At 41.5% G+C, this 20135-nt stretch overlaps 2 protein-coding genes across 2 annotated transcripts in view; one reads left to right on the top strand and one right to left on the bottom strand.

Annotated features, from left to right (window-relative positions):
- The window catches only part of LOC111549202 (serine/threonine-protein kinase Sgk3), a 194759-nt gene extending 180245 nt beyond the window's left edge, over window positions 1–14514 (bottom strand). The window contains exons 1-2 of the mRNA XM_023222321.2: window positions 14240–14514; window positions 1560–1864 (exon numbers count right to left, since the gene is read on the bottom strand). The gene's annotated coding sequence lies outside the window, so the exon portion shown is untranslated. The remainder of the gene's footprint in view (window positions 1–1559; window positions 1865–14239) is intronic.
- A 182-nt stretch (window positions 14515–14696) lies between these two features.
- Window positions 14697–20135, top strand: part of VCPIP1 (valosin containing protein interacting protein 1) — a 40759-nt gene continuing 35320 nt past the window's right edge. Inside the window, exon 1 of the mRNA XM_023222373.1 lies at window positions 14697–17691. Coding sequence (XP_023078141.1) covers window positions 14985–17691 — 2707 coding nt within the window. The 5' untranslated portion in view covers window positions 14697–14984. The remainder of the gene's footprint in view (window positions 17692–20135) is intronic.

The following is a 20135-nucleotide window of genomic DNA, read 5'->3' as shown; positions in this document are numbered from 1 at the left end:
TGAGGAAGTGTTCAGCATGAAGGAGACTAAAGATACACAACAGAGTGTAATGCATAATCCAGGATTTTCTTTTACTATAAATGAGATAGACATAATCCAGAAATAATTTTAGTACATTATTAGGACAACTGGTGAAATCTGAATAAGGTATGTAGATTAAAGTATTCTATCAATGTTAGTTTTCCAGATTTTGATAACTGTTCCATGGTTGTGTAAGAGAATGTCCTTATTTTTAGAAAATTAGGACTGGAGTATTTAGGAGGAAACAGTCATCATGTATGCAAATTTCTCCTAAATGGTTCAGAAAAATATAACCAGCAAATGTAATATCGAGAGACAAGGATAAAGCAAATGTGGGAAAATATTAACATTTGGGAAACTGTGGAAGGTATATGGGAATTCTTTGTAATAAAAATAATTTTTCTTTTTCTTTTTTCTTTTTTTGAGGCAGGGTCTTCCTCTGTCACCCAGGCTTCAGCCTCAACTCCCCTGGGCTCAGGTTATCCTCTTGCCTCAGCTTCCCGAGTAGCTGGGACTACAGGCATGCACCACCATGGTTGGCTAATTATTTTTTAATTTGTTTTTAGTAGAGACGAGGTCTTACTATGTTGCCCAGGCAAGTCTCGAACTGCTGGGTTCAAGTAATTTACCCACCTTGGCATCCCAAAGTGCTGGGATTACAGGCATGAGCCATCACACTTGGCCAATTTTTCTAAAAGTCTGAAATCAAGTCAAAATTTTGAAAAAGTTATAGCAATTATGGCAATCTCAATTATGGGTAAATGTGTGTCACATTATCTTCTTTACATTTTAAGTATTTCATAATTTCAAAATAAAAAAAACTCAAGCAGAGCAAATTGTTTATAAGAGGAAACCTCAGAAGAGATGAGACAGTTGTCAGCTGGTAAAAGGTTCTCTTTCAGCAAACTGGAACTGGGTGCCAGGTGGCTGCAGAGGGGGTGAGAGCTTAGCCCCCACTTCTCCACTGGAGCCTAGTGACCCCATGCAGATAACAACCTGCCCAACTCTTCAGCCCTGACCTGGCATATTTATCTATAACTGGCAGTTCTTCTCTGACAGGATAGATTAATAAGCATTAAAATACATCTAAAATTTATGTACCTATTGTTCATGCAGGTATGCTAGTGTTGTTCAGTCAGCATTTGTAAGACATTCATTGTAAACAAAGCACTGAATTAGACAGAAGAGATGAACAGAAAGATAAACAAGACCTGGCCAAATGTTGCCCCAAATCTATACCTGATTAGAGACAGGAAGGGCCTTGAGTGCCTGTGTGTCAGTGGTGATACTATTCACTTTCATTTTTTTCTGCCACATTTCATTTTCATACCAATTCTGGTTAGTAGGTTTCATTTATTCTCATTTTACAGATGAGAAAGACCAGAGATGTTAGCTTGCCCAAAATTACTCAACTACTAAATGACAAAGCCAAGAGCATCATGTCCGAGCTAACATGTCTGACTCTAGAGTTCATGTTCTCTCCTTATCATCATATTTTATAAGTCACAAAAACATGAATACAGCAAAATTTCACTTACTCAACACTCCTGGGGATGAGTCATGCTGGACAGATGAGTAAGTGAAAGGCCATCCTCTGAGAAATATTGTTCAAAACCTTCCAAGGTTAGAGCAGAGAAGACTCCAGAAGCCTTTGGACAGTCTTTTCCTCCCTGTGGTTCTTTTCCTCTTGGGCTTCTGGGATTTCAAACTCGGCACATCTGGTCTCTCAGACACACATCCTCCCTAAAAGCTCCAGCAGAAGATGGCCAAGGACCCCTTTCGCCTTTTTTGCTTTCCCAAAGCACAAATGAGAGACTGATAAATTCAGAAATAATTCTAATACCTACAAAATGAGAACAAAATAGGAAATACTTAAAAGCAGTCAAGTTTTCAAAGCACAGCTTTCTGATACCCAGTCCTCTATCTTAAAACAATACCCCTTAGTTTTAGAGGGTGTGACGGCTATGCAGGTCTGTTTCTCATTTGTCACCATTTTGCTATCTCCTGGCCAAGCAGCTGTCAGTATTTATCTTGTCCATAGTCCTAGAAATGGGTCTAATGATTCATTCTACTTCCATATGTAACCTTCCTGAATTTTAGTTTTGTCATCTGTATAAAAAGGGAATAAAAATATCTAACTCATAAAGACCAAATGGGGAAACCATGTACGCATATCACAAGCAGTAAGCACTCCTATTAGTTGCCCGTCGAAACAGCTGGTAAGTAAGAGCTGGGACTCCATCTAGCCAGACTGGCTCCAGAATCAGTGTTTCTAATCACCTGTGGTGAAAGTCAAGCACCCACACCTGCACTCCACTCAGTTTGCCTTTCTAGTTCATCTCTATCCAAAACCAGGGCCCACAAGCTGATACCACAGCAAGAACAGAATTGAGGGAATAGAAAGAGCCTATGAATCCATCATATCATATACAGATGGTATAATTTACAACTAAAGATGCAGCTACTTTATAACATTCTGTACAGTTTGAACTCTTAGAGTAGGCACGTAACACTTTCATAAGCAATAAAAAACATACAAATTCACTTTAGGATAAAAAATTACCAAGCCTAGGAACTTTGGAAAGGAAGAAGGGATTGCATATAGGAGTTTTCATTTGATGTTTAATGTCAGTTAAATTGCATTAAAACAACCTGTCAGTAAATAGTATTTTCCTGTATCATGACAGGGGCTAAGAATAAGGGTTAAGAGTAGACATGGGTTGAAGTTCAGCAACACTACCTTACTAGTTGTTTGAACCTTACCTAACTTCTCTGAGTGTGTTCTCACTTATAAATGGGAATAATAATACCGATCGTATAGAGGTATTGTTAGGCTTAAGACAGTATAAATGAGGTGCCTGGTATGGTGCCAGATTCATCACAAGCACTCAATATTTTTCTTTCTACAGTATCACTTCTATGGCTGAAGAGTATCCCATCTCATGGGGATGTGCCATGATTCATTTATCCAGTCCCACACTGTTATTGATCATCTTCAATTTTGTCAATAATATAAATAGCAAATTTTTTTCACATGCTTCTGTTTATTTCTTTAGGGTGAAACCCTATGAGATGCTGGATCAAACGATGAGCATTATAAACTTTTGACACACGTTATCTACCAAACATAGTTTAACTAAGTTAAATCTTCTCTATATTAAAGGTATTTATTCAGCTCTTACCAATGCTGCATATTATTTTAAAGATCTATGCTAATTTTATAGGCCAAAAAAGACACAAACAACTCATATTGTTACATACACATTTATTAGACATTTCAGTTTCTTCTTTTGTTACGTTATAAAGCTCTTGGGCTCTTTAAAGTATGACTTGGCACAAAAAGAGAAAAACAATTGAAGTATGTAAAGTTTTTAATGTAGTATATTACGGAGGTGGCATTTCAAGTCATTTATAAGAGGATGAATTTTTCCAACGATTTTTTTTTTTTTTTTGAGACGAAGTCTCACTCTGTTACCCAGGTTGGAGTGCAATGGCACAATCTCAGCTCACTGCAACCTCTGCCTCCCGGTTCAAGCGATTCTCTTCCCTCAGCCTCTCCAGTAGATGGGATTATAGATGTGCACCACTGTGCCTGGCTAATTTTCATATTTTCAGTAAAGATGGGGTTTCGCCAAGTTGGCCAGGCTGGTTTTGAACTCCTGACCTCAGGTGATCCGCCTGCTTGGCCTCCCAAAGTGCTGGGATTATAGGCGTAAGCCACCGTGCCCAGCCTTTCCAATGGTTTTCAAAGTGCTCCTGGCAGCCTCCCATGAGGGAAAGTGTGGGAATGGGGGTAGGGGGTGCTGGCTGGTTGAGTTAACTCTCATTCTTCCCCACTTCAACTACACTAATCTGTTCTACATACTGAATTTATTGGTAAGCTTTGATCTGAAGGGTTCCATACCTGAAAACAAAAACAAAAACACATTTAATGCAAGGTTTGGGAATAACTGGCATTTTTCAATCAATAAATACATGCACAAAATGAGCTGAATGTCTTTTACATCATATACAAAAATATATTTCAACTGGATTAAAACATTAAATGGAAAAAAGCCCACAGAAATGACAACATAAGGAAGCATTAACTGATCTTGGGGATAAAGAGGACCTTTTCCAACACTCTGATAAAAGCAAAAACCATAACAAGAGGCACTATTGTCTGTATTGGTTTTTCCTAAAGTGTGCGCCTCTGATACAGGTTCAAAATGGTTTCATAGCCATAGAAGTGTGAAAATGCTACATATCAATAATAGTGCAGAGAGGACCAGGCACAGTGGCTCATGCCTGTAATCCCAGCAGGGAGGCCGAGGCAGGTGGATCACCTGATGTCAAGAGTTTGAGATGAGCCTGGCCAACATGGTGAAACTCGTCTCTACAAAAACTACAAAAATTAGCCAGGTATGGTAGCAGGTGCCTGTAATTCCAGCTACTTGGGAGGCTGAGGTAGGAGAATCGCTTGAACCTGGGAGGCGGAGGTTGCCGTGAGCCAAGATCACACCACTACAATCCAGCCTGGGTGACAGAGCGAGACTCTGTCTCAATAAATAAATAAACAAATAACGAAAATAGTGCAGAGGTGGCTTAGGGCAGTAACATCCAATTATTTCTATCAGCATCCCAGATCACCACAAAATAAACACTCGATATGAAACAATGTGCAGGAGGACATAGTCCAGTGTTGTGTGCCCCCAGCAGACTCCTGACATTAAGCCCTTCTTTTTTCTAGACATTCTAGAGCCATCACTGTTGCTCTCTGGAGAGTCACAATGTCCTTAGCATAGAAAGGCTCTGAGAAGACCTACAGTGGAAAAAGAATAAAACTAATTTAGTCCACATTTGACTACAGAACTCTTCCCTCAACAAGATGCCTACTAATATCCATAGAATTCCAGGCTATGTGGAAATTAATGTTTGAACAGGAAAATGCTGTACCAGAGGTGTCCTTATAAAAGATGTAGTCCATTTCTTGTGATTTTACTGATACTCAATTTGAGGCCCTCTTTGATGTAACCTGTGGACACCTAGTGCTGATGCTTTAACTTAGTACATACACATAATTTCCTACAATAAACTGCTGCCCACCTACATAAAAAACCCTGCTTGCAGAGTGCCTTATATTTAAATTCTTACACATCATCACAATGCACTTATATCTTGGAATAATACGAAAGGATTTATTTAAATGATCCACTTAAAAAAGAAGTACGCAGGCTTGTGCTTTTGCTCTTACCTATTAAAATGTCTTCTGCAACTACAGATGTAGAAAGTATGTCAGGTACTTCTTATTCTGATTTTTATGTCATACAAAAGGAACTGAATTAGACTGTGTTTAGGAGACGAGTTAAATGGATCAGAGAGACGGATCGGGCCCTTCTACAAAAACTCAAGATTCTTACTAGAATGAAGATAAAACAAGTCTTTCACTTAAGTAAATTCTTAAACTTTATATTCTTCCACCCTAAAAGCATCCTTCAGGTTCTAAATAAAGGGAAAATAAAAACAGGTAACAGGCAAAAGTAATACAATTGCAGTGATAAGCATTCTTCTGCTCCAACAATATTGGTTGTTTGGTTTTGCCGTTTAAAATTAATAGTAACTCGGCTGGGCATGGTGGCTCACACCTGTCCCAGCACTTTGGGAAGCTGAGGCAGGCGGATCACCTGAGGTCAGGAGTTCAAGACCAGCCTGGCCAACATGGCAAAACCCCATTTCTACAAAAATAAAATAAAATAAAATAAAATATGAAAATTAGCTGGGTATGGTGGCACATGCCTGTAATCCTAGCTACTCCAGAGACTAAGGCAGGAGAATCGAACCTGGGAGGTGGAGATTGTAGGGAGCCGAGGTTGAGCCACTCCATTCCAGCCTAGACAACAGAGTGAGACTCTGTCTCAAAAAATAAATGAATAAATACAAAAATAAACTAAAATCAATAGTAACTTGAATTGTAAAGTGTTAGGTTTATGAGCATTAAGATTCAACTTCTAATCTATTGTTTATTTTTATTTTAGAGACAGCATCTCTCCCTGTCACCCAGGCTGGAGTGCAGTGGTACTATCATAGCTCACTGCAGCCTCAAACTCCTGGGTTCAATCAGTCCTCCTGTCTCAACCTCCCCAGTAGCTAGGACTATAGGCACACACCAGTACAGCTGGCTAATTTTTTAAAATTTTAAATTTATTACTTGTAGAGATGGGGTTGACGGCCGGGCGCGGTGGCTCAAGCCTGTAATCCCAGCACTTTGGGAGGCCGAGACGGGCGGATCACGAGGTCAGGAGATCGAGACCATCCTGGCTAACACGGTGAAACCCCGTCTCTACTAAAAATACAAAAAAACTAGCCGGGCGAGGTGGCGGGCGCCTGTAGTCCCAGCTACTCGGGAGGCTGAGGCAGGAGAATGGCGTGGACCCGGGAGGCGGAGCTTGCAGTGAGCTGAGATCCGGCCACTGCACTGCAGCCCGGGCAACAGAGCAAGACTCCGTCTCAAAAAAAAAAAAAAAAAAAAGAGAGATGGGGTTGACAAAGTTGGTCTTGAACTCCTGGCCTCAAGTAATCCTCCAGTCTAAGCTTCCCAAAGTGCTGAGATTACAGGCATGAATCACGGCTCCCAGGCCCTCTGTACATTTAATAATGTCAATGCAAAAACACCCGTTTGCACAAATACACTACATTATTAACTTCCTGGTCTTTTGTTGCTAGCTTGAAATAACCAGATCTCAAATTTTAATAAAAATTCTGGCACTACAAAACCCCAGAAAGCCGGTTTTGTTTGAATATCACTTGATAAATCTTTAGCAGAGTCTTACTTTAAGACAAGGTTAGTATTTTTTGACTATTTAAAATCTGAATTATATAGTATCTAATTCTTCCTGGGAACCAAAAAAAAAAAAAAAAAAAATTCCTCATTGTGTATTTACTACTTTACTTACAGTGACTAAGTTTTTGCAAATATATGTAAGTACCTGCGTGTTATGCAGAATTTCTATTTTTAGTGGGAACGTGGCACTGACAGTTACAGCACTGAGTTTGCCATGGGCTACTGTGTGACATGTGATGACTCAACTCTCCCACCTCTTTTCTCAAAATGATCGTGAAACCTTACATGTTTTGTCACAATGTTCTTTGGCTTTCAACTGATAAAAACAAAATCCTAAACTCTGTGAATTTAGGCACTCAAAACTTTATGTTTTAAGATGCCATCTGGAAAAAAAATCACAAATAATATGACTTTGCTTTAGATTAGCATCAAAATGACAACACAAACATTTTTAAACTGTAAAGAAATGGTGGATTCTCCAGGAACTTATGCTTGAATATCAGGCTGAAACACACTGCCATAGATGATAGCCATTAATTCATTCAACAATATTTATTGAGGCTATATATGCCTCGCACAGGGAATCCAACAATCAACAAACTGCCCACCCTTATGAAAAGCCTTACTAAAGAGTCTAGTGGGCAAGGACTACAACAGACAAGTAATCATATAATTTCTGATGATTAGTGGTGTAAAAAAAATGAGTGGGGGCCAAGCACAGTGGTTCACACCTATAATCCCAGCACTTTGGGAGGCCAAGCAGGGTGGATCACCTGGGTCAGGAGTTCAAGACCAGCCTGATCAACATGGTGAAATCCCATCTCTACTAAAAATACAAAATTTAGCCGGGCTTGGTGGTGGGTGCCTGTAGTCCCAGCTACTCAGGAGGCTGAGACAGGCGAATTGCTTGAACCCAGGAGGCGGAGGTTGCAGTAAGCCAAAATCGCGCAACTGCACTCCAGCCTGGGCGATGGAGAAAAAAAAAAAAAAAAAAAAGAAAGAAAATGAGTGGGATAGGGGAAGAGAGAAAAAGGACAGAGGTGGTGTTTTAGAGACATTGGTTAGAAAAACCATCTCATTGGAACTGAGATTTGAGCTGACAACTATATAAATTCTACCTGGGAGGAGTTTTCCAGGCAGAAGAGCAAGTGCCAAGGTCCTAAGATAGGAATGTACTTGCAATGTTTGAGGACCCACAAGGAGGTCAGTGTGGCTGAAGCACACAAACCACGGAAATAATGTCAGAGAAGCCAGGTGCCAGATTATAAAGGGTCCTTTATGTTGTAGTGACGACTTTGTTGGTCCTTAGAAAAGAAAAAAGATTGCAGGAGGCATGCTTCAGGCAGACGGAGGATGGAACTTCTAGCTCTGGAACTCAATTTTTTTCTTTTACTTTTAAAAATCCACCTCATTGGGCCAGGCGCAGTGGCTCACCTGTAATCCCAGCACTTTGGGAGCCCAAGGAGGGCTGATCACCTGAAGTCAGGAGTTTAAGACCAGCCTGGCCAACATGGTGAAACCCTGTCTCTATTAAAAATACAAAAATCAGCCAGGCATGGTACCCGCCTGTAGTCCCAGCTACTTGGGAAGCTGAGATAGGAGAATTGCTTGAATGCTGTAGATGAAGGTTGCAGTGAGCCTGAGCCGAGATCACGCCACTGCTCTCCAGTCTGGGTGACAGAGTGAGATGGAGTCTTGCTCCGTCACCCAGGCTGGAGCGCAGTGGCGCGATCTCGGCTCACTGCAAGCTCTGCCACCGGGTTCACGCCCATTCTCCTGCCGCAGCCTCCCGAGTAGCTGGGACTACAGGCACCTGCCACCAGGCCCAGCTAATTTTTTTTGTATTTTTAGTAGAGACAGGATTTCACCGTGTTAGTCAGGATGGTCTCGATCTCCTGACCTTCTGATCCGCCTGTCTCGGCCTCCCAAAGTGCTGGGATTACAGGTATGAGGCACTGCACCCGGCCTATAATGTGTTTTTTAAAGAGGGGGGATTATGAAGCAAATATGCTGAAAAATTAACATTTGTTAAATCTAGTAGTGGTTGCATGAGTTTTTTTACATTATTTTTGTGTATACCTTTAAATGTTTCAAATATTTTAAGAGAAAAAAGTAGACTTTCACTTAAAATGTTAATAAGAAGATGAGTGTGGTGGTACGTGCTGGAGGTTCCAGTTACTTGGGAGGCTGAGGTAGGAGGATAGTTTGAGCCCAAGAGTTCAACTCCAGCCTAGGCAACATAATAAGACCTTGTCTCTTAAACAAAAAATTACATAAAATTTAAAAATTAAATGTTAAACAAGAAATATCTAATAACAAGATTGCTCATGATGTGATTACACAATACAGGAGAAAAACGATATGCACTCTTATAGAGTCAGTATAGCAGAGTGGTTCTGGCACCAGATTGCTTTGATTTTATTTTTTGTTTTCCTTTTTGTTTTTTGTTTTAAGGCAGAGTCTCACTCTGTCACCCAGACTGGAGAGCAGTGGCGTGATCTTGGCTCACTGCAACCTTCATCTACAGCATTCAAGCAATTCTCCTGTCTCAGCTTCCCAAGTAGCTGGGACTACAGGCAGGTACCATGCCTGGCTGATTTTTGTATTTTTAATAGAGACAGGGTTTCACCATGTTGGCCAGGCTGGTCTCGAACTCCTGGCCTCAAGTGATCCACCTATCCTGGCCTCCCAACAAACTGAGATTACAGGTGTGAGCCCAGCCCTGCTTTGGTTTTAATCCTAATTATGCTACCTACTAGCAATGAGACACTGAACAAGTTACTTAACCTTTCTGAGCCTCAAGTTCTCCACCCGAAAAATAATAACAGTAATGGTACCCGCTTCATAAGGATATTAAAAGGATTAAGTAAATACTACGTGTAAAGATCCTGGTGCACAATAGATGCTAAAAAGGTGTTAATAGCTATTTTTATATAATTTTTGTTTCCAAAAATGCACATACTATATACACATAGAAAAAAAAAGAGCTTGAATGGTCCATTAAAAATGTTAGCAGTTATAGTCTCTAATTGATAGATAATTTTAATTTTCTTTTTTTTTTTTTTTTTTTTACCTATTTCTGCACATTCTGACACGCAATTCCTTTTGTATTACAAACAACAGAAACACAACAACAAGACCTTCCCCAAAAGTGTCCTACAAGTTTGGTAAGCAGTGATTCTCAAAGTGTGATCCTTGCAAGGACTGGCAGCATCTGCAACCAGAGAACTTGCTAGAAATGTAATTCTCAGGCTCCACCTCAGATACACTCATTCTAAGATGGAGCCCAGCAATCTGTGTTTTAGTAAGCCTTCCATTTGACTGTCATGCACATTAAAGCTTGAGGACTACTGTGTGAAGGAATAACTTGTAGCTCTGTACTTGGTCATTTGTCTCAAGGGGCCCTGGTGTAAGGCCTTAAAGAGTGAAATACTGGCCACTGCTCAAAGACATTCACATTAGGGAAAAAAAAAAAAAGGCCGGGCACGGTGGCTCACGCCTGTAATCCCAGCACTTAGGGAGGCCGAGGCAGACGGATCACTAGGTCAGGAGATCAAGACCATCCTGGCTAACAAGGTGAAACCCAATCTCTACTAAAAATGCAAAAAAAAAAAAAAAAAAAAAAATTAGCCGGGCGTGGTGGCGGGCGCCTGTGGTCCCAGCTATTCAGAGACTGAGGCAGAAGAATGGCGTGAACCCAGGAGGCAGAGCTTGCAGTGAGCCGAGATCGTGCCACTGCACTCCAGCCTGGGCGACAGAGCGAGACTCCGTCTCAAAGAAAAAAGAAACAACAACAAAAAAGAAGTTAAACTGCTGCTGACCCAACAAAACTACATCAAGCCGAGTTTGGCTACTGGCCACCAGTTTGTATTGACTTCTTGGCTAATTCTCTCTCAAATCAGTAAGCAGCTGTGATGTAGTGGAAAGACTGAGTGCCGAACAAGGGAAAACCTTGATTTGAAGCCCAGCTCTATTTCATAGCTGGTGGTAATAAAAACGATGTTAACCTTTAGAGTTAAATCTTATCCTGTATGATAAGGACAATACTGTATCACAGGAGTGTTTTAAAGATTAAGATGATATACTCAAAACATTGCCCTATAATAAATCCTCAATTACATTTTCTCAGCATTTGTGATATTTCCTGTATTTTGATTCTATGCTTTATTCTACTTATATTTATGAACAATTTAGTTTAACCTCTCTCTTCTATTAAACTCTAAGCTCCTCCGAGACAGAGATGAAATATTGCATCCCTTTAAATTCTTATAATACCTACTTCAGTAATTAGTGCTCACAAATCCACTTCGAGCTTCAGTGGAAGCTTGTGACTGGAAGTCTGACTATATGTGGTACGGGTCTGGAAGAACACAGTCAATTCTTAGTAAAGACGTATAGTTTATATAAGCAGGTATGTGGCCAACTTACAGCAATCCCCAAAGTTATGATTCCCTTCCTTATATATATAAAATATAAAAGATCAAGAACAATGATAGTTGTTCTGTTGGTAAACGTGGGTGACTTCTGCATTTACATTTACCATGTTTGTTAAAAGCAATACAGGGAGTTTACAAGTGCCATACTAGAAACTATGAAAAAGATGAATTTCAATTTCAACTGAATTTTGGCAATTTAGATATTAGTGATGCTGGGGTGATGGTGGTAGAAGAGATGTGTATCAGCACAGCTAATGTCAGGGCAAAAACTATTATCTACCCCACAAAAATCCTGTGAAAGTTAATTAGGTAGTTAAGTTAATCTTCATTAGGCAAGATCATGGAATTTGGGGGGGATGGAGGAAGGAAGCCTGTAGATCTTGCATAAGCAGGTGAGAGGCTTTCTACACTCCTATGCTCTTATAAGAAACAGTATGTCCCATTTTTGATCTAACAATTTTTTTTTCTTTGTAGGTACCCATGCCTTCTAAGTGCTAGTAATAAAGAATTAATTCACACATTAAACGTGGCATGATTAATTTCATTGCCCTTGTATGTTAGCTTTCTTACTTTCTGAACTTTGAGTGCATCTACAAACTTAAAAAATGATCTAGACAAGCCAGAAAAAGGCTTCTCATTTCTTCAGTGGGGTGGGAAGTGATTATTTTGTAAAGGTATGATTCAGAATGACACATTCAAATACAATTTTAAAAATCTACTTCACTATATGTATCATCAATAAGAAAAATTTGGCTTGGTGTTGTTAAGATATAAAAGTACATGACGGTGTTAGAATTGCAGACTGTTGTCATCTCATGTGCTACAAAGCTTTAATTCAATTATTTGGATTCTGTATGAGAAAAAGTTTCACTGCAGGTGTAACCTTTCAGTCACAGCATAAAATAATCTCCACTTAAAGGAGATATCCAATTTCTCTACTCATAAAGCATTCAATTGTTAATAAAAAATCAGTGCCAAAACCAATCTGTGTAGTTACCACCAAACGTATTAGAATAAACAACTTTTCCTGCATTAATTATTTGAGAAAAACTTTATTGAAAAATATCCCCTCCGGCCGGGCAAGTAGCTGGCGCCTGTAATCCCAGCACTTTGGGTAGCCAAAGCGGGTGGATTACCTGAGGTCAGGTGTTCAAGACCAGCCTGAGCAAGATGGAGAAACCCTGTCTCTACTAAAAATACAAAATTAGCCGGGCGTGGTGGCGTATGCCTATAATCCCAGCTACTCGGTAGGCTGAGGCAGGATAATCGCTTGAACCCAGTAGGTGGAGGTTATGGTAAGCCGAGATGGCGCCATTGCACTCCAGCCTGGGCAACAACAGTGAAACTCTGTCTCAAAAAAAATAAAATAAAATAAAAAATAAAGAAAAATATCCCAAGATAGGAAAAAATCACTTCTCTTGGTTGGGTCCATCATGGCGGTAAAATCGGCAAGAAAATAACAGTCGAAGGATTTCTCTTTCAAATATTTAATTTCTTTTCAAGAAAATTGTAACAATTAGGTGCACATCAAAACTAATACCCTTTATGGGCCTCTATTTTACAGATGGTTCATTTCAAAGCATCAAATTCTACATACATACACATAAACATACACACACGCACACACAAAACCTAATCAGGAGGTTTCCCGGGCAGCTACAGAAGACTCAAATGATCTCATGGACTTCACTAATGTCTCTAGTTTGTGCCAAATGTTTTAGAACTTTTGAGGTAGTCCACTTACCTAAGGTGATACTAAGCTTCCAGAAAGCAGGAATTCCAGGAATGATAAGTGAAAGGGGACGAATGTACAAAAATAATTAATACTAGCTTTCAATTAACATATGAATATTGTTCTGTATGAAGAGACAGTTTCCTACACAGGTGAAAAAAGAATAAATCTGTTGACTCCTTAACAGTAAACATCCCTGCATCACTAAGAGGAGATTCTAAGGCCTAGCAAAAGATCTGAGCCTAACATTTTTTTTTTTTTTTGAGACGGAGTCTCGCTCTGTCGCCCAGGCTGGAGTGCAGTGGCGCAATCTCGGCTCACTGCAAGCTCCGCCTCCCGGGTTCACGACATTCTCTTGCCTCAGCCTCCCGAGAGTAGCTGGGACTACAGGCGCCCGCCACCACGCCTGGCTAATTTTTTGTATTTTTAGTAGAGACGAGGTTTCACCGTGTTAGCCAGGCTGGTCTCGATTTCCTGACCTCGTGATCCACCCGCCTCGGCCTCCCAAAGTGCTGGGATTACAGGCGTAAGCCACCGCGCCCGGCCGGATTTTTTGGTAAGAAGCAGCATAAAAATCACTCTATAGGTTTGAGATTGGGATCCAGCGTAACTGGTGACTTGACCTTGGGCTGGTGAGGATAATACATGTGAACATATTACTAAACATGTAAACTATAAGGCAATAGTAAGCAAATGCTAGTTACTATTCTATGTAATACAGGCCTAACCTTTCCTGCCTATGTCCTTATCTGTAAAAAGAGCACGGATTGAGATCTGAAGGTCTATCCAGTCACTTATCAGCTGCGTGAACTTTGGCAAGTCATTTCCTTTCTGGGCCTATTTCCTAAGAAGGTTATTTTTAAGATCAAATGATAATCGTGTTACGTAAATGCTGTCCAGACACATATTAAGCATTTAATAAATGATAGCTCTTATTACTTTCTAGGGAGGTAGGGTGGTAAGGAGCAAATGAAATTAAACCTAGTTAAGAGGCTTTGTATATGCACATAAAACTCTACAAACATCCAAGGTACCGTTATTTGTACTGTAAACTGCCAAGACATGCATGAAACGAGAACTCAAATGGCGCCTCAGTGACTCGCACTAGAGAGGGGGAGAAGGCAGAGCTTCCAAGAATCAACTATTTTCCCCCTTATGGCTTTCAGCCTAGATTGGACCATTTATTCAATTTCCCAGCCCACAGTATCCCTGGACATTTATTTACTGTACCTTTTTCACTGAGATCCTTTCCACTCCCCTCCCCTTCTAGTAGTCGTGAACTTCAGACCCTCTCCTTGGACTCCCACTGCCTTTAACTCTGTTTTTAACCAAGCTTCCCTGAATCCTTCCCTCCGCCTAAGGAGGAAGTGCAGCTGGACGCACCGCACGGCATCCTAGGAAATGTGGTCTCTCAGACTCTTTGGCTTGGGCTGCAGAGTGGAGAAGACGACGAGGAAAGCCCAGTAAAACTACAACTACCGGCAGGCAACGCAAGTCACCATCTTTCTTTGGCCCCTTTCCCTCTTGCCGTCCTCTTCCTCCTCTCCGCTAGCGCTGAACCGCTTGGCCTCACGGTACTTGTAGTTCCTTCTGGACTCAAGATCCTAGGGCTCGATGGCCAGCACAGAGGCTAGAAGACTCTAATTCCCAGAGGGCAGAGCGGAAGCCGCGCCTGCGCACACGCAATGAGGGCGTGTATGTCTATGTCTGAGGGAGAGAGCGAGAGTGAGTGAGTGTGAGTGCGGGGTGGGGTGGTGGCCGTTACGTTCGGGGCAACGGCTACGGCAGTGGAGAAGTAAGAAGAGAAACAACGTCCGGCGCTTCCGCCTTCGCTTAGGAGGAGGAGGAGCTGGTAGGGAAAGGAAAGTGCTTCGCCCTGGGCCTGGATTAGACCGGAGTCGGGTTGGTGGGGGTCTGGGCTATGAGCTTTTGAGGGTCGCTTGGGACGCGGAGCGAGACACGAGAGCCGGGAGCTATGTCTCAGCCGCCGCCGCCACCTCCGCTGCCGCCGCCACCTCCTCCCCCTGAGGCTCCACAGACTCCGTCGTCCCTGGCGTCGGCGGCTGCTTCGGGGGGGCTTTTGAAGCGGAGAGACCGGAGAATCCTTTCCGGGAGCTGCCCGGATCCGAAGTGCCAGGCGCGTCTGTTCTTCCCGGCCTCCGGTTCTGTCAGCATCGAGTGTACCGAGTGCGGCCAGCGGCACGAGCAGCAACAGCTGCTGGGGGTTGAGGAGGTGACCGACCCGGACGTAGTGCTACACAACCTGCTGCGGAACGCGCTGCTCGGGGTGACGGGGGCACCCAAGAAGAACACGGAACTGGTAAAGGTGATGGGCCTTTCCAACTATCACTGCAAATTGTTGTCGCCCATATTAGCTCGCTATGGAATGGACAAACAGACAGGCCGGGCCAAGCTTCTCCGGGACATGAACCAGGGCGAACTGTTCGATTGCGCCTTACTGGGCGACCGCGCCTTCCTCATAGAACCAGAGCATGTTAACACTGTGGGCTATGGCAAGGACCGCTCCGGAAGCCTCCTGTATTTGCATGATACTCTGGAGGACATTAAGCGGGCCAATAAAAGTCAGGAATGTCTCATTCCAGTGCATGTGGACGGGGATGGACACTGCCTGGTGCATGCTGTGTCTCGGGCTCTAGTAGGCCGAGAGCTCTTCTGGCATGCCTTAAGAGAGAATCTTAAACAGCACTTTCAGCAGCACCTGGCCCGATATCAAGCTCTGTTCCATGACTTTATTGATGCCGCTGAGTGGGAGGACATTATCAATGAGTGTGACCCTCTGTTTGTACCACCTGAGGGTGTTCCCTTGGGCCTGAGGAATATCCACATATTTGGTCTTGCCAATGTGCTACATCGTCCTATTATTCTGTTAGATTCCCTCAGTGGCATGAGAAGCTCTGGTGATTATTCAGCCACCTTTCTACCTGGGCTCATCCCTGCAGAGAAATGCACTGGGAAAGATGGTCATTTGAACAAACCAATCTGTATTGCATGGAGCAGCTCCGGTAGAAACCATTATATCCCCTTGGTAGGCATAAAAGGGGCTGCTTTGCCCAAACTGCCTATGAATTTGCTTCCTAAAGCATGGGGTGTGCCTCAGGACCTTATTAAAAAGTACATCAAACTTGAAGAGGATGGTGGTTGTGTTATTGGAGGTGACAGAAGTTTGCAAGATAAATACTTACTTAGGCTTGTTGCTGCTATGGAAGAAGTCTTTATGGACAAACATGGTATCCATCCTAGTTTGGTTGCTGATGTCCATCAGTATTTCTACAGAAGGACTGGAGTGATAGGAGTTCAGCCTGAAGAAGTCACAGCAGCTGCTAAAAAAGCAGTAATGGATAATCGCCTTCACAAATGTTTGCTCTGTGGTGCCCTTTCTGAACTTCATGTTCCTCCAGAGTGGTTGGCTCCTGGAGGGAAATTGTATAACCTGGCAAAAAGTACTCATGGACAGCTGAGGACTGACAAAAATTATAGCTTTCCCTTGAACAATTTGGTTTGCTCATATGATTCAGTGAAAGATGTTCTGGTACCAGACTATGGATTGAGTAACCTAACAGCTTGTAATTGGTGCCATGGCACATCTGTGCGAAAGGTCAGAGGAGATGGGTCTATTGTGTATTTGGATGGAGACAGAACTAATTCTAGGTCCACTGGTGGCAAATGTGGTTGTGGATTCAAACACTTTTGGGATGGTAAGGAGTATGACAATCTACCAGAAGCTTTCCCTATTACTTTAGAATGGGGTGGAAGAGTGGTCAGAGAGACAGTATATTGGTTCCAGTATGAAAGTGATTCATCTTTGAATAGTAATGTTTACGATGTTGCAATGAAACTTGTTACCAAGCACTTTCCAGGTGAATTTGGGAGTGAAATCCTAGTTCAGAAAGTTGTCCACACTATATTGCATCAGACTGCCAAAAAGAATCCCGATGATTATACTCCTGTAAATATAGATGGTGCTCACGCCCAAAGAGTTGGAGATGTTCAAGGACAAGAATCAGAGTCTCAGCTCCCAACTAAAATTATTCTTACCGGACAGAAAACAAAAACTTTGCACAAGGAGGAGTTAAACATGAGTAGAACTGAAAGAACTATTCAACAGAATATTACGGAACAGGCTTCTGTAATGCAGAAACGGAAAACAGAGAAGTTAAAACAAGAACAAAAAGGGCAACCCAGGACTGTTTCTCCCAGTACCATTCGTGATGGTCCATCCTCTGCACCTGCTACACCTACCAAGGCTCCCTATTCACCTACAACTTCTAAGGAGAAGAAGATCCGAATCACAACTAATGATGGACGACAGTCCATGGTTACCCTTAAGTCTTCAACAACCTTTTTTGAACTTCAGGAAAGTATAGCCAGAGAATTCAACATTCCTCCATATTTACAGTGTATTCGATACGGGTTTCCTCCTAAAGAGTTAATGCCACCACAGGCAGGAATGGAAAAGGAACCAGTTCCTTTACAGCACGGCGACAGAATTACAATAGAAATTCTAAAAAGTAAAGCTGAAGGTGGCCAGTCTGCTGCAGCACACTCAGCCCACACTGTGAAACAAGAAGATATTGCTGTTACTGGTAAACTGTCATCTAAGGAACTTCAGGAGCAAGCTGAAAAAGAAATGTACTCCTTGTGTCTTTTAGCAACATTAATGGGTAAGATACATTTAATTCTGATGGTATATCTTAATTGTAAATATAATACACTGAGTTTTCCTGTTGTCTTTGGGGGAAAAGAAATCTGTGGCCATTGTAAGTTTTTAATTATATATTTCAGGAGAGAATTATTTTTAGTATTTTGACAGTTAATGGATAGATGTTAATAGGATTATTGAGTAACTATTAGGAAAATAGAAAGTTAAGGTATTCCCTCAATAATAGTCAACGGATTATTTAAATATGTCTTATTCTTGCAATTGCTTTTTAAAAAACAGACTTGTATTTATTTAAAGCGTTTTAAATTTTTGGTAGGCTCTATTGAGCCTGCTTACCTTGCCCCTTTTTCATTTATTTTTAATTTTTATTTTCCTGTATGTCATGTGATTTCAGGACTTCCTGTTTGATGAATTGCAGTTTCTGGTGTTTATATTCTCACTGCACTCCCATCTAGTAGTCTCTTACATTTCATTTTCTTCCTTTCCCAGTTCATCACATTTTTCTTATTCATACACTAGGATTTGTATTTAAGTAATTTCACTACTCAATAAGTCTTTGCCATCTATTGTAATGAACTATTATAAGTTGTAGTTCATGAGAAACATAACTAACAGAGATAGATGGTAATCATGTAAAGAAGTATTTGTTTTTAATAATTCAGCATAAAGAAAAATATATTATCAACCAAATGTGTAATTTAAAGCTTTAGATGATTTCAGATACTGTTCAATGGTGTACTTTTTACAGTGTCTGTATTTGCTTAGTCTTTGTTTTGAAATAACTGTTAATATGCTTTACTAAGTCTTAAAGTATGAAGTAAAATTTAAATTTGTTAGTTACTGGAAGGGTTTTATTTTTGCTGAGATTAAACCTTTCAACTAGAAAAGTGATCTGGGTTTTGATTCTGTTTTCTGATAGTACTATATGGCAGTGAATTGGGCCTTAATCTACCAAAATGAATACTCCTGGCTTGTGTGGGGGAGTAGTAAATAGGGGATCTAAAAACCCTGCACAAATTTAGAACCTGGAATTGTTGATTTTAGTTTGCCAGACATAGTAAGTGAATTGGGGGGTATGTCAGGAACTGTCCTACTCACTTTATATATTTCTTTTTTGTCCTTTTTGTTTTGAGATGGTCTTGCTCTGTCTCCAGGCTGGAGCACAGTGGCATCTCGGCTCACTGCAAACTCCGCCTCCCGGCTTCAAGCATTTCTCCTGCCTCAGCCTCCCAAATAGTTGGGACTACAGGCCCACGCCTCCATGCCTAGCTAATTTTTGTATTTTTAGTAGAGACGGGGTTTCAACTTGTTGGCCAGGATGGTCTTGATCTCCTGACCTTTTGATCGAGGTCACTTAAATACAAATGCTAGTGTACTTAAATACAAATCTTAGGTGGCCCGTGCCTGTAATCCCAGTTACTCTGGAGGATGAGGCAGGAGAATTGCTTGAACCCGGGAGTTGGAGGTTGTGGTGAGCCTAGATCGCGTGACTGCATTCCAGCCTGGCAACAGAGCAAGACTCCGTCTCAATAAATAGATAAATAAATAAAAGACCTGCAATCTCCCAGGTCAAAAACAGGAAAGAGAAGGTCTTCCTCAATAGAAGATGGAGTCTTGAGAATGTGGCTCTTACCTTTATCCTTGTATGCACAGAACCTGATATAGTGCTCAGCAGGTAGTATGCACTCTGAAATGTTTTTTGATTGAATTAAATAGATGACATTAACACAGCTAAAGAAAGGCTGTATCTGCAGAAATGGAACGGATGGTCAGTCAGCACTGAACATTGAAAAAAGTGAAAAGCAAAATTCGGCAATGTTTATATACTGCTGTACAAAGGAAAAAGATACATCATCTGGGGTTCATGAAAATTCTGGTAACTAGAAAGGTAATCTCTGTCGAGGGGTAGGAATATTTGATCAATCCTGACTATGGCCTGGCTGAAACATCTCTATCCCTTTGCCTGATTTTCGTGTTTATCAGGCATGTATTCTTAACACTTTTAGCTTCCTGATAACAAGTTTTGATGTACAGGTACAGTGCAGATAAGGACATGTTCACTTTGAAAGCTGTATTCTCCATTGTAGACTAATAAATTGACATGGGCAGGATTATGAGCAGTAGTCTTAAAAATATGATCAGAGCCGGGCACAGTGGCTCACGCCTGTAATCCCAGCACTTTGGGAGGCCGAGGCAGGCAGATCACGAGGTCAGGAGTTCGAGATCATCCTGTCTAAGATGGTGAAACCCTGTCTCTACTAAAAATACAGAAAAAAAAAGTAGCCGGACATGGTGGCAGGCGCCTGTAGTCCCAGCTCCTCGGGAGGCTGAGGCAGGAGAATCTCGTGAACCCGGGAGGCAAAGGTTGCAGTGAGCCAAGATTGCACCACTGCGCTCCAGCCTGGGCGACAGAGCAAGACTGTATCTCAAAAAAAAAAAAAAAAA

This window comes from Piliocolobus tephrosceles, chromosome 7 (assembly GCF_002776525.5).
Source record: "Piliocolobus tephrosceles isolate RC106 chromosome 7, ASM277652v3, whole genome shotgun sequence".
Lineage (NCBI taxonomy): Eukaryota > Metazoa > Chordata > Mammalia > Primates > Cercopithecidae > Piliocolobus > Piliocolobus tephrosceles.
The sequence above is the reverse complement of the archived record's forward strand: the minus strand, read 5'-3'. Positions and strand labels throughout refer to the sequence as shown.